This window comes from Aptenodytes patagonicus, chromosome 10 (genome assembly GCF_965638725.1).
Source record: "Aptenodytes patagonicus chromosome 10, bAptPat1.pri.cur, whole genome shotgun sequence".
Taxonomy (NCBI): Eukaryota; Metazoa; Chordata; class Aves; order Sphenisciformes; family Spheniscidae; genus Aptenodytes; species Aptenodytes patagonicus.
This window is the reverse complement of record NC_134958.1, coordinates 12,197,504-12,211,369: the sequence shown is the minus strand read 5'-3', so window position 1 is coordinate 12,211,369 and position 13,866 is coordinate 12,197,504. Positions and strand designations below refer to the sequence as shown.

The 13,866-nt window shown below is 47.8% G+C and overlaps 1 protein-coding gene across 1 annotated transcript in view; it reads left to right on the top strand.

The window, feature by feature from the left end:
* IGDCC3 (immunoglobulin superfamily DCC subclass member 3) overlaps window positions 1-13,866 on the top strand; it is a 107,902-nt gene that overhangs the window by 69,391 nt on the left and 24,645 nt on the right. Inside the window, 2 exon segments of the mRNA XM_076348668.1 lie at window positions 3,568-3,705; window positions 10,594-10,752. Of these exon segments, the coding sequence (XP_076204783.1) occupies window positions 3,568-3,705; window positions 10,594-10,752 (297 nt within the window).

The window sequence follows — 13,866 nt, the reverse complement described above, 5'->3', positions numbered from 1 at the left end:
TGTTCTCATCTGACCATCCCTCATTTCAGATGGATATTTTCCAGGTTTCCTGTCTGTGAAACGTTTGTGGTTTTTGTCTTCCTTAAAGCAGCTGGATGATGAATATGGGCACTGTGTGCAAGTCTGTTGAAGGGCTTGGACCGTGCTTCAGTGACTGCATGGCAGCAGAGCTGCCGTAACGGGACGTTTGCGTGCTCTCAGCCCATGGAAAACTCATTGCACTGGGTTAAACCTCAGTGAAAAAGGTTTATGCTCTGTGGCGTTTGCTAAGAGCACACAAATATCTGTTAGAGAAGGACAGTGGGTGTGTGCTAGCATGTTAACCCTAGGCTTTGGCACACCGGCAGAGGCTGTGGTGTGCCACAGAGGTAGCACAGGGATGTTGCTTCACTGGTGTGGGTGTTGTATCAGTAAATACTGAACTAACGTGAGTGCTGTTATGCACGTGTCATTAGGCATGATGGGGTAAGCAGTAATCTTGCAAATCTTTCCATCGCCGCCTCCTGTGTAGAGGGGTAAAGGGAATGGTGCTCTCTGCTCTTCATCGTGGTGTCTCCTCTTAACGGGGCAGCAACTTCAGCCAATGCTTCACCCACAGAGAAGCACCGAGTCCGCCTCACTGGGGTTTCCAAACCGAGCCCTGACTGGGGAGGGAGGAGGGAGAGGATGGAGATGGGCTCTGGGAGCCGCTGCCCTGCAGGGCACTGCCACAGCCCGGCCGGAGAGGAGGAGGAGGGTGGCTGCCTGCGGGCAACGAAGGAGCCTGCTCACAGCACTTTTCCTTCCTCTCGCCGGCAGTGGTGGCGGGGCTGCCGGCAGCGAGCGGCACAGATATGTCTTCCAGTCCTACTGATTGATTATTTTCAAGTGCCTGCTTAGCAGAGATGCTCCCGAGGGGCTGCCTGCCTCTCTGTGCTGACACCTTTTCAGCACGGGCTGCGGCTCTCTGCTGCTGTCCTTTTGATCAAGATCTAACAGCCCGTGCTGGCGATGCTCCCATCCCTGCTAGAGTGCCTGTCACTCCTGGTGGTGCCGGGGACCTCCCCATTCTCGCCACGATTGCTGCTGGCAGAGTCCCTGGGGACCATGTGCATCATTAGAGCCTTTTTCCCTTTCAAAACAATTCCCCCCCACGTTGCCCTGAACCCTGTTGTGCTCCAGCAGCACTCGCCTGCCACGAGTCCCTTGTTTTGTCGCTCCTTCCTTCCTGACCCTGCATCAAAGAGCTTTTCTGGTTGGAGAAGGAAACCTCCTCCTCGATGGATGGGCACGGTCAGCCCCTTTGCATGGTGCTGGCATCTGTCCGCCGCATCCCTGCTGGGTCACCATCCCTTCTGGCCCTGGAGCTGGCACTGCCGTGGGCGTTGGGCTCGGCAGCAAAGCTACGGGACCATTATGTGGCCCTTGCAGGAGAAGGTGAGCAGCAGTGGAAACACCACTTCCAGAGCTGGGTGGGGTTTGGCCAAACTCAGGGAGCTGAGCCCACACCCGAAAACCTGAATGCCTATTTAGGACTGTTTAGGAGTATAAATCAGAGTGTGATTTTTTTAATATTTTATTGTCAAAATAGAGTGTTTTATAAATTCTGGTCTCAGCTCCCATTTACTGATATTCTTGGGTGACCTTGGACAATTCATTTCATTTCTCTGTGTTTTGAAATACTGAAATCACTATATAATATGATGATAATACCGTATTATTCTAAGTGTGAACATTTAGTATTGTGATTTGGAACAATAAATCTACACGGGTTTTAAAGGCACTCCGAGGTACTGAGGGGGAAGGTATTGTTTTTCAGATCTCTTGGGGTTAACCAGCCAGCCATGTGAATTTATTGTGCATTCTGGTTCTCATCAAAAAAATCTGCATTTTATGGCTTGCAGTGAAATGCGTTTAGTGAGAAAGTCAGCTCTTAAGTCACACTGACACGGTGATTTTTCTTGGATTTTGCCCATTCAGACACAACCTCTGAGTCGCTTTATCGCTCCCTGTTTAGCCCCTGTAGGAACAATTAACAAATGAGCTGCTCTGATCTGTGCTTGCCCTTGGACCGCTGCGAAATCCCCCTGCTAACACCCTGACTTCAGCCCCTGAGCTGCTGTGAAAGGGTAACGCTAAAAAGTGTAGGAAGAAAAGAAATTTTTTTTTGAGAAAAGCCCTTGCAGATAGTTTTTGGTGGATCACTTCTCTTTAACAAGCTTTTTGGACATCGGAAAGTCCATGTACAGGAGTCAGCGTGGGATGGTTCCTACGGCAAAGCCCAGCCCATGCCAGAGCTCAGCTCCCGAGCCCTCCCTGTGCCCCTCTCCTCGGGGAGGAGACAACCAGCCCAAGTATTTCTCTCCGCAGGTGTACAGAGCGTTTTTGCCAGCAGCAGCTGTCAGATTGTTGAAATTCCTTAAACACTGCTTGACCTCAGCATTTCTGGAGTATGACCCACCTCTTGTCGGAAATAGGGAGAAGACTAATGCAGAGATTATGAGTGTTCCTGTTTATTGATGGAGAATATCTCCTTTTTTTCCTCGTCTCCTGCTCCCAACAAATGGGAGTGAAGGCTGAAGGGAGCTTTGGGCCAGGGATAAGGCACTTTCTGGGGACTCAGGAGGTGCGGGTTCAGCTGTGCTATACCTGACACAGGATGATATTTTTGTCCCGCGGTCTCCTCCTGTCTGGTGAAATGTGGTTTCTTTTGCTTATCCTGTGCCTGTCTGGTTTCCTTGGAGTCCTTGTGCCAGGGCTTTATTTTATTATGGGTCTGTGCATCATCTTGTATGATGGGTTTCATTCTTGGTTGCTGCCACTTGGTGCTACTGTAGTGCAAATAAACGATTAGTGATTGCATCGTGAGCAATGATTGTATCACGATTATATGAGAACAATGGGATGCATCCTCTCCCTGCACCCAGTTACACCAGAGTGGGCCAGGACAGGGGTGCTGTAAAAGGCAGGGAAATGACCACCCCGTGGGTGGCAGTCATCAGAGGAGTTTCCTTGAGCTTCCTCTCAAAAAGATCCTCAGCAGGAGTCAGGGACTGGCACCTCCATCACTCTCTGTGTCCCAGGACGGGGCGTTTGGAGCAAATTACACCAGCAGCAAGAGAGGATGCTCACAGAGATGCAGGTTTAGGCATTGTGGACTGCATGGATTACTTTACGGCTTGAGATGCTGAAAGATAAAGCAACTCCTCATTTATTTGCATTCCTGTCTGCATGCGCTGTCCTGCAGCTTGTGTCCTCCCGATATTCCATGTTTTTCCTGCACGTCTGCTCTCTGCAGTTCACAGCGCGGTTCCTTCTTTATACTGCCCATATCTGGTGTTAACAGGGCTGCTTGTGGCTGGGTTGGTTGGCTGAGGGGTTTTCCCCAGGAATATCAGCACACACTTAAAACACGTTCAATGTGGCTGTCACGCAAACATTGGGCTCCTTTTGTTTCATGTTCATCTCAAATTTATTGAGGATTACACCAGCCACATGATTTGCACTTAGACGATGCATGAAGCCCTTGGTGTTTCCATTAAACAAGAGAGAATCAGATGCCTTTTAATGATGATGCTGTCCTTGCAGGCTCCCACTCCACCGTTTACAAGGACCCCATGATTCTCGTCGGTCCGGAGAACCTCACGCTGACAGTGCACCAGACCGCTGTGCTGGAGTGCATCGCAACGGGCAATCCCCGGCCCATCGTCTCCTGGAGCCGCCTAGGTAAGCGCTGGGGGTGACCGGGATTTCCTTCTCCTCCTCTCCATTGCCATTGTGTGGGAAATAGGTAGGTACCACTGACTATTTTATGCAACAGGTGATTCACCCTTTCCCTTCCCACTGAAGTTAATTGTAGGCTTGAAGTGCTTTTTATCCTCATGCCTACACTTTGTTTTTTCTCTCTGCCAAGATCCTGTTTTCACCTGTTAGAGAAGTGGGTTGGTTAAACCTGTAGATGTTTCATGAAAGGTGATAATTTTATCTTTTCTCGAATGACAGCATCTTCTTCAGCTGCATCAAAAACATCACCACTATTGGCCTAGAGAAGCAAAATCATACACAAACACATCTTTCACATAAAGCAGACTTGAAAGAAACTTGCTGCCTGTTCAGGGAGTTTTAAAAAAAATTTTGAGGGGAAGAGAGTGTTTAAAGCAGCATGTCTGAAGCTCTGAAAAAAACAAATGCTTCTGCTGGGGTCCGTGATATTTTTTTAATCAGCATGGAAACCAGAGGCAGTGTCTGATGGCATCATACAAGTGAGGAAGTGCAAAGTGCCGTGTTTCTCCCAGTCTGAAAGCAAAGGTTATTTTAGGTTCTAACTTTGTGATAGTAGCTCGGAAACTATTTTGCTCAGAGTGACACTTCCATTGCCCTACAGAAATCTGTGCTGAGCAAAGAGCTGATGGCTTTTGTTTTACCTCCCAGAGCTTGCAACTCTGCTTGTGTGCACTGTGGGGTTGGGTTCAGTTAGTGTTTCCCAAGCCCTTGTGGTCTGCGAGGTCACATCATTTTGGGATACTAATCTCCCCAAGTCCCCCAAGGTGGCTGTGAAGCACAAACAGGGGTAATCCTGTCTCGTGCTGCTGTGCTGGATGTGGGACTTCACCTCCGTGGCTCTCCAAGGGTCAGGGTCTAGCTCATGGGAAGGGCGACTTCCCACTCCAGAGCCATCTGCCAGGGGACAAGGACACGTATTCAGCATCAATTGCACAATTTCTCCATGTTTGCCCTCCTGCTTGCATCCTCTGGTGGCTTGTAAAATCAGCTTGTGTCTGCCACTAACTGGTTTTTTTTTCCTCCAGAGCCATAACCGTCAGATTGATGCTGTTTTAAAAATTCCCCAGATAGGCTGTATCACTGTTTTGGTTCTCTTGGACACAAGGCGGCTCTATGTTAGCGCTCAACTATAATAAACTACTTTATAATTGCCTTAATTATAAGTGCTTATTACCTTCTTCAAAACACTTGTCTCTATAGAGCAGTGCAATAATGAAGATGTAATAGCTTCATGCGATGTTTGTCTGGATGGTCTGAGCTCAGCATTGCCTTCCACCAAAAATAAATACCCTCTCCATGCTGCTTTGCAGCACAGCAGCAAAATTAGAGCTACTGAATGAGAAAGAGACCACGTTATTTTCCATCCCCTTCAGCAGGAATGTCTCCTGTCCAAAGCATCGCAAGATCTTGTTTAGTATTACACCGATCTCGACAGCAACGTGGCGTACAGGCGCTCTGATGAGTTGGTGGGTTTGTCACCTCTTTGTAGCCGTTTCGGAAGCGCTTTCATGTCTCTGTGTCTGTGTGATCAGGAGGAGGGAGAGGGGTTTACGCTGGACGGGGAGGTCCTCCGAGCATCTGTCGTCTGTACACGTGGCTTCCTCCCGTGTGAGGGTCTCCTTCCAGAGGTTCCTTCTACAGAGCTGGTTCACCTTAAATAACCAGTTAACTTACTCAACTTGGAAAAAAAACCCTTTTCATCCACTTCCAGAAATAAAAAAATCCATCGCCACAAAGTTTTAGAGAGATGCAGCTGATTTAACAACAGGCCTGAGTTAATTTAAACAAAAAAAGTCAATTATATGTGAACATCTTTCTTGCTTGGTCAAAATAAAGAAGAGTCGTGGCATTGCCATTATGCCGGGTCTTTGCACAGGGCATGTTGCCGTTTCGGAGACTCTCTGAACCACTTGGCTCACAGTTTTGACATGGTGGCATTTCTTCTGTCAGAAAGGAGAAAAAGAACAATTTTGCTTTTACAGCTTTCTGGTGCAGGGGAAAGCAAGCCATAAACAACATTTGCACTTTTTGCTTTGGCTTTTCTAAAACCTGGCTGGTTTTCAGAGGGAAAGGCAGCTATATTTTGCTTGAAGGAAATAATTCAAATTCTGGGCCAGTTTTTGAGTGTCACACAATCAATTTTGAATTTAATTTCCTTGGGAATATGTTGTAGCCCCTGACCACAAACAGAATTCCTGTGTCTCGCCGTGCATGAAATGTCAACATTCATTAGAGAGCAGGCTCTGAGAGAAATGTAAAATCATTAAGGGTTTGTTCAGGGAAGATAGGGCTTTTCCTTTCAGAGCTACGCACTTCAGGCTTGGACCTGTATGTGTGCGCAAATGAATATCCTGGGCACTTACTGCAAAGCCTTTTGAATGAATGACGATTTTAATGTATCCTTACCCTTTAACTGACAGGCCACTGAGCTGGCCTCCATAAAAGGTACCAAGGCAGAATAATAAACTATTTAGAGAGATATAGAAAAGTGAGGCGAGGGAGAAAAGACAGCGATTATCTGATAGCGTTATACAGAAGTTGTCAGAAAGGGCCGCACAATGGGAAGGAAATTACTAAAGAGGGAGCCATTCAAGAAGTAAACTATACAACAATTGTAGGAGCCAATTAATTGGTAACTTATTGGACACAGAAGCTTGCAATAGATGGCTGACTGGTTGACAGGAGCACCGTTCCCGTAAGTGTTTAGAAATAATAGAGTAAATTTCACCACTTCACATACTGAATAGTCAACTGTTGCAATGTACTCTAAATATGCTAATCCACAGTGCCCAGTGTCCGCCGGAGCAGGAGACCCATGTGTCTAAAAAGTGGAAGGCTACTATGGCACAATACAAAGAATTCACAAAAGACCTAAATGATCAACATTAGAAAGTTGTTACTTTCTTTCTACTTGCTACTTATAAAAGAAAGGCGTTCGTGTTGTTGCATATTCATATCGCCTGGCACGTTTTAACGGGTCTCCGTAATTGGTGCCGGTGTGCCAATCACTCGATTAGCAGGCGGAGAACGGACTCCAGAAAGCATCACATACATCTTGGAAAAATAAATAATGCGGCTCCCAAACCGCAGGCATCTTTCATCCAGAATTCAATCCAATGGGGAACCTGGAAGCCTCTACTGGTCCATAGCCGGGGCATCCTTTGGGAGCATCTCCCATTTGGACAACAGTCTCCTTTATTAATCGGTTGCCCGGCTGCTCTTCACAACCAGTTGAACCTCCTCCTTCAGCCCTCATCAATCAGGGATTGACAGAGAGAGTCTGTCAGACATTTCCACCCAGATTGGCTTGCTTTCAGCCCTCAAATTTTCTGCTTTTGACTTCATAAGAAGTAGAAGGTCACATTAAATGAGCAGCAGTTTCAAGCCTGCGCGGGTCCTGGGAGCCTTGGGAACTGAGCAACAGTGTTAGCTTTGGCAGTCTTTCGGATCTCCTCCATGGAGAGATGACTTGGTGATGGCAAGCGATGCCAGGAAGGTGGGTTTTCAGGGTTTGGATCCCTTGATCCAAGCCACTCTTCAAGTCTCTGTGTAAGTGAAACAGGGTTAAAATAGATAGCAACCTTTGCAAAGCAAGTGTGAGATATCAGTCCCTCTGCACAGCACTTCTGCGAAGTGATGAGCTTTCTGGATGCAAGGGATTTCGTGTGTAAATACCCTGTATTATTTATATGTGTTGTCAGTGTTGGACTTGATATTAGCTGAAGAGCTTCTAACTTATCACAGGATGGCTCAGGTTGAGTGAGGCACAGTAGAGTAAGAAGGATGGAGCAGGCTGGGAAAGCAGAGATATTTCTCTAGAACCCCTTTTCAGCACTTTTTGGAGGGGAGGAGTTGAGAAAGAGCATATGGGATGATCTGGCACAGTGATCTTTGCTGGCTGTGAGAGGTGGCCATGCTCTCTGAATCAAATGGCAGATCCCCCGAGGTTTCTGAGCTTGGAGAGCTTTGTTCTTCAGGGAAATGAAAGATGCTTGGTTGACAGCAGATGTTTCTTCAGACCACCACACCTCTAATTAATAGTTGGAATTTGGACTGTGTGGAGTACCTGCTGCAGGCTGGGTCTTTGCATGCTTAAATTATGTAGCACATTATAAATAATACAGTAAAGCTACTGACATTCAAGTCACATTTCTGTGGTGTTTCTTAGGGCAATGATGTGATGAAGCATCCAGGTATGGCCACTTCGCATCTTTCACTGGTCACGCCCCTCCCTCGAGAGAGAGATTTGATTTTTATGCCTATTGTAAATATGGACTTCCAAAAGGTCTAATTTAAAAGATGAAATCAAGTTCAATTTGAATTTAATTCAGACCTCTCTACACTTCAGTTCAAATGATGTTTGAAAGGAATGGTTCCTTCTTATTGCTCATTAAATGTGGGACAGGTCATGTTTTACTGTCCTTTTTATGACTGAGCCATTTACTGCTGCAGTGGCTTGGCCAGCTATGTGATCATTTAATCATTTAATGACATTGTTTTTCTCTCTCTAAAAGACCCGAGCATTTTTCTTTGCAATGCAAATAATGAAGTGGTCTGGCATTGCCTGCCTAATGAAGCAAGGAAACCTTTAAGTTTAAAAATTTCCTGAAAAACAATATATAAAAAGTGTGGCAGGAGATACGTTTGTGAAGTGCTTTGTAGCTTTCAGTCCATGTTTTGCCGGTGTTTACTAGCAGGATGCTGCTGTTAATCTGAAATGGGATCCCTCACTTGTATGGTCCAGGCTTGCGAGCTGATGAACGTGCGCTGCTCTCACTAATGCTGCCAGAGACACTTGCTCTCCGTCCCATCACATACCTTTCTGTAGGGATCTGAACACTTGCTGGCCAGCAAGTTGCAAAGTGGCATTTCTGGGTTGATGTTTAATTTGTCCCTCTTCTTGAGGGCCTTCACATTTTCCCAATCTATTCCAGAACCTGTTGGTTATGAACGGCCCAAATCCTCATAATATCCTTGATTATGCAAAGCTTGATATTACACCTAAAGCATGCGACTGCACGATAACATTTAACTGGCCCTGCATGCCTGTCTGTGTTGAAGCATGAAGCCTGCCCGAGGTCAGGCATGAGCCAGGTATCGGTCAGGGGCCATGTTGTTGTACAGCAGAGGCTATGAAGAAAACCCTTGGGGATAATGGGGTGTCTCGGGGTGACTGCAGCAGCCCCGTGGCAACTTGTGTTTCCCTCTGTGTTTTCCATGAAGGTTTCCCGTTGCTGGATTACACCCGATGCAGCCACTGAAGTGGCTGTGTGCCATGAATATTGGTAACCAGCCTGAGCCTGAGGTCCTTCAGCACTAAACGTCCCTGGAAGCTGTTCTGCCCACTGGGTGATGATAAATTTTAAAGCAGGTTGAACAGCCATTACCTAGCATCTCTCAGGAGGTGGCCCACAGGAGTGGAAACCAGCTAGGGCATCTCAGATCTTTCCTCATGACCCATTGCTTCCTACAGAGCAGTTCTGGTTTTATTTGGCTGCTTCTGTTTCCTTAGCAAGATTACGGCATAGACCAATAGAGCTCCCAGGAGGAATTTTTCAGATGAATTTTTCCTTTTACTAGCCACAACTTTGAAGCACAAGTCACAGGCTCTTCTGCTGTTGAGGAGTACACATGTATGGAGGGCTCGTGGGATGGTCAGGTGGGGACATCACTGGGGCTGGTTCTTGCTTCTCTCATTTCTGTAGGTTCTTTAACCTCCTCCATGAGCAAAGGCAAGAGAGGAACTGGATTCCCATTTCCCATCTGATGAAAGTGCGCTCCCTTTAACTGCTCCTCCAGTAAAACTACTCCCCTGCCTTGCCCCTCTGCTCAGACACCCTGACACATGCTAGGACAGATTTAGAGCTGCCTTTGTCAGACAGTGTCTTAAAACACAAACCAATGAAACAATAAAAAGCAATAGCCTGATACTAATGAAACACATTGTAATTAGAGCTGGCTGGGAATTTTCCAGTGAAAACAGGCTTTGTTGGAAAAAGGTGAATTCCCTGATACTGACTATTTCACGTTAAGTGCTTCAATTTTGAAGACCTTGTGCTGGAGCCCAGGCATGGTTTTTTGGAAACATCGCCACTCTCCTGCCAGCCTGCCTCAGACCCAGCACTCAGGATGGAGGCAGCCCTTTCCAGTTGCCCTTCCAAGCCAGAGCAGCTGAGCAGATCTAACCACCGGCTCAGTTTGGCTCCTTGGCCCTGAGCTATTGTGTGTTCAAGAGCTAAGGAATCGAAAAATCCAGTGTTCGCATAGTTTCTGAAGCCGCAAAAATCCATCAAGGGTTATCAGGCAAAAAGGCATAACTTCTGGCTCAGGAAATCCCCAGGTCATAAATTGCTGGCGGCTGGGAGAGTGCATCAGGGAAGTACTGCTGTGGGTTGGCTGGTCTTCTCCTTCCCAGAGCATCTCTGTTTTGAGCAGGCTGTTGAGCTGGTTGGATCCCTGGTCAGTCTAATGTAAGAAAGAAGCTGATATGATTTAACTTGGTTTAATCGTTCTGTTGAAAAGTGTTCTGGGCGCTTCATCTTGATCTGAACACGTGGCTGAAAGCTTTCACATTTCCTGTAATGGTACCTTGGTTTTCCAAGCAGCACAAAGTGTAGTTTTGGGCAAACACCTGAGGATCCTGGTTTTCTCCAGAAGGCAGTTCTGCTAAGAGCATCAGCTAAAACCCACTGACTTTACTTGGCAAATCCCAGTAACAGAGCATGGCACCACTCCATAAGTACTTAGATTGGACCTCACCGAGGGCTGTGCCCTGGAGAACCTCACTCAAAGGTCCAGCATGTGACTCTTACCCTGTTCCCCTTCTTTCAGATGGCCGCCCAATTGGCGTGGAGGGGATCCAGGTGCTGGGGACAGGAAATCTCATGATCTCGGACCTCACCGTGCAGCATTCTGGCATCTATGTGTGCGCAGCGAACAAACCCGGCACTCGGGTGCGAAGGACTGCGCAGGGCAGGCTTGTTGTACAAGGTGAGCAAACCTGGGGCTTGGGGAGCGGTGATGCCCACTTCGCTGTGCCCTCTGCATGGGCTCTACGTGTTGCCTGGGCACTGTGATGGGTTGGGTTGGACAGATGCTGACTTTGCTTCTCTGATGGTATCAAAGGACTTCTTTTCTAGACACATGGTTTTCCAGGTGGGTGTATGTCTCTGTGTCCCACGCAGATGAGTGGCAACCAGGATTCATTCAACTGAGGCCTCAGCTGCTTGGGTTGCAATGGTTTCCCACCCCATCACAGGCATTCATTTGGCTTAACGGACACCAGTTGTTACTTGTTATCCTACTTGTACATCTCAGCAGAAAGCCTGGGCTGAATTAATCAGCCAAATTAATCTCTCACCCCTGCATGGTCCTTAGTGATATGGGGACACAGGCACTGTTCTCATATTGGACCCCTCTGCATGATAGATATCACTCCTGCAGTGATATCCAGGAGTGGATATCACTCACAGAATATTGCTCTAACTGAAATGGCACCAGTAAGTCTAAAACCATTTCCAAAAAGTCAGTGAGCTGTTTTCTTTAGCAGTCGACACTGTATCTGAGCCCCTTGCCACAACATGAGTAAAGCACCTTTTGGGGGAGATGCCCAGGAGATGCAGGTTGCTCCCCTTTCCCGCAGCAACTGTCCTGAAATGCCACTTGTAAAGGGTGATTCAGCCCAGAGCAGAGATCAACACTCAAGAAACCAAACAAATCCCCTCTACATGCTCCGTGCAACCAGTTTCCATGGTGAGGGGAGCCAGGCAAGTATTTCAGAAGGCAAACCCAGCTGGCAGCGTGCTCTGAATGGCAGTAATCCGCCCCTGATTACAGGCACTCACCTCCTCTTCAAGCTAGTCCACTTAAAGCATCTCGCGCTCTCATCAGTTCACTCATTAACTATTGACTGATGATATCCTGAATCTAAAATTATACACCTCCTGCCAGAGTGAGCTAATTGAACCTTTCATGCTGGTGATGGGGAAAGTGCCCTGCTCCAGCCCTGATGCTCACCTGACAGATCCTGGGAGTCGCTGGCGGTGATCCGGCACAGCACCGCTTGTGCAGCAGCTGTGGTCCCTGGGTGCTGGCATCCCTTTTCCCCTTTGCCTTGGGAGCAGCGAGGAGCAATGTAGAAAGGGTGCTTATACAGGACTGCTCTTGCCTCCTGGGTCCCAGGTGCTGATCAGACACAACAGGAGGTGAAAACTCACCGTTTCTTTTACTGTTGGATTTCTGGGTGAGCAATGCAATGAGGGGTCCTCCCAGCTGGCTAGTGGTGGGCACACCTATAAGTCCCCTTACTAAGAAACACCAACCCAGGCATTACGAACAACCTTGCTGTACTGATACAAACCCTTTAGAGCTGCTGCAGGACAGCTCTTCCCATGGTACATGTAGCAGAGGTCTACTAAACCCAAACACAAAGCTGAGGTACAGGAGGCAGGCAGGCAGGCAGAGCCAAAAGAAATTACTTGGAAAATCTATGAAGTTGTAAAAATACAGCTATTGAATACTGTTGACTGCTCCTGTTAGCAATTGGATGAGAGGGGGAAAGGTAGCACAACTTCTCATTGCTACAGATCGGCAGTTTTCAGTCTCTCTGGAGATTTGAACATCAGCTCCTGAGCAGCTGGTCTAGTGCTGGAGTTCACCTGGGGTAGATTTACTGTGTATTTTCACCTGGGCAACCAAGATGAGAATTTGTCCCTAAAACGGTAATCACAAGGCCATCGGAGCCCAGCCTCGCTGTGGAAGGGGGATGCTCCTGCATTCAGCATTAGCAGAGAAGTTGGCCACGTGGAGAAGCGTGGCCAGTGCGTCGTTGGTGTAGCCCTTAGACATGAGCTGCAGTGTCCAGGACCCCAACCTGTGTTGCCCATTCATAAAATGCTTCATGTTTTTCGGGGGGCTGTCGTTCTCCAGGGAAGCTAATGGCACACCCTGGCCAGGCAGCTGGACCCAGGTTTGCTCACCCTCCCTCTGGAAGCAGCTTTTCCTTCCTCTGAATCTCATTTTGCCTGAATTTTCCAGCTGCGAGGTACAAATGATTGCTGTTCAGGTTTGTCTGGGAAGAAAACACCGATAATGACTGACATGGGAGACTGTGGGTTTTATCTTTGTCAAGATGTCAGCGATGCAAATTACATCCGTAAAGAGAATAAAAGCGAAGAGCGGGCTATCAAAAGCCTGGTTGGAGAGGAAGTTAGCACAGGGCTAGGACAATACAGCGTCCTCAAAGCATGCCAGGCCAGGTACTTGCTGCCTTTATGCAGGGACCCTTGAAGTGCCTGGAGGCACAAATTAACTTGCCCCTCGTCTTTTGAAGGAGGCACGTTTTATAGGTGGGAAACTGGGGGAGAAAGGGCGATGTTTCCTGTTGTAAGGCAAGGAGTTAGCGGGAGGCTGGGACTGAGACCACGTCCACCCTCCTGCTGCCAGCGTTGGTCCTCGTCCCCATCACGGCAGCCGCCTGGGCAGAGGCACCCTGGTGCAGGTCTCTGCTCTTGCTCCGGCAGTAATGTCCTTTCGCGTTGCAGGCTCTCCTTCAGATCATCTAACGCCGTCTTATTATCTTCCTGGGAATTCCTCCTCCCTTCAGAGGAGAAGGCGTAAATCCCCCGCTCCCTCCCTCCCTGCCCTCCCCTGGCCATTTAGGCTCCTTTGATCTCTTTTGTAAGGTTCTCACACAAGAAAGTTTCCATTTTCTCTTCAGATCCCGGCACAGCCATTTGAATATTGCTTTGTGCCGGGCTGCGAATGAAAGTCTCACGGGGGGAGTTGTCGAAGGGCCGAATGCATCGCTGGCTGAAACAGAGGGTGTGCGTGCGTGTGGTGCAAGGGAAGAGCAGGCTTCGGTGGCAAGGAAAAAAAAATTATCAAAGCGCTTTCTCTCTACCTCCTGTGCAATCTTTTGTGCTTTATTTTGTGTTTGGTGTCATAACAAACTGATGGGCTGTGAATGGCCAGATGGTCACCAGTGTTCTCCACTCCACGCTTCATTTCCTCCTGAAAGCTATGCAGAAAAATGAGATCCCATCTCATAAATGAGTGCCCATCTTAGGGACATGTTTTTGAAGGCTCTGCTGACAATGACTGCCT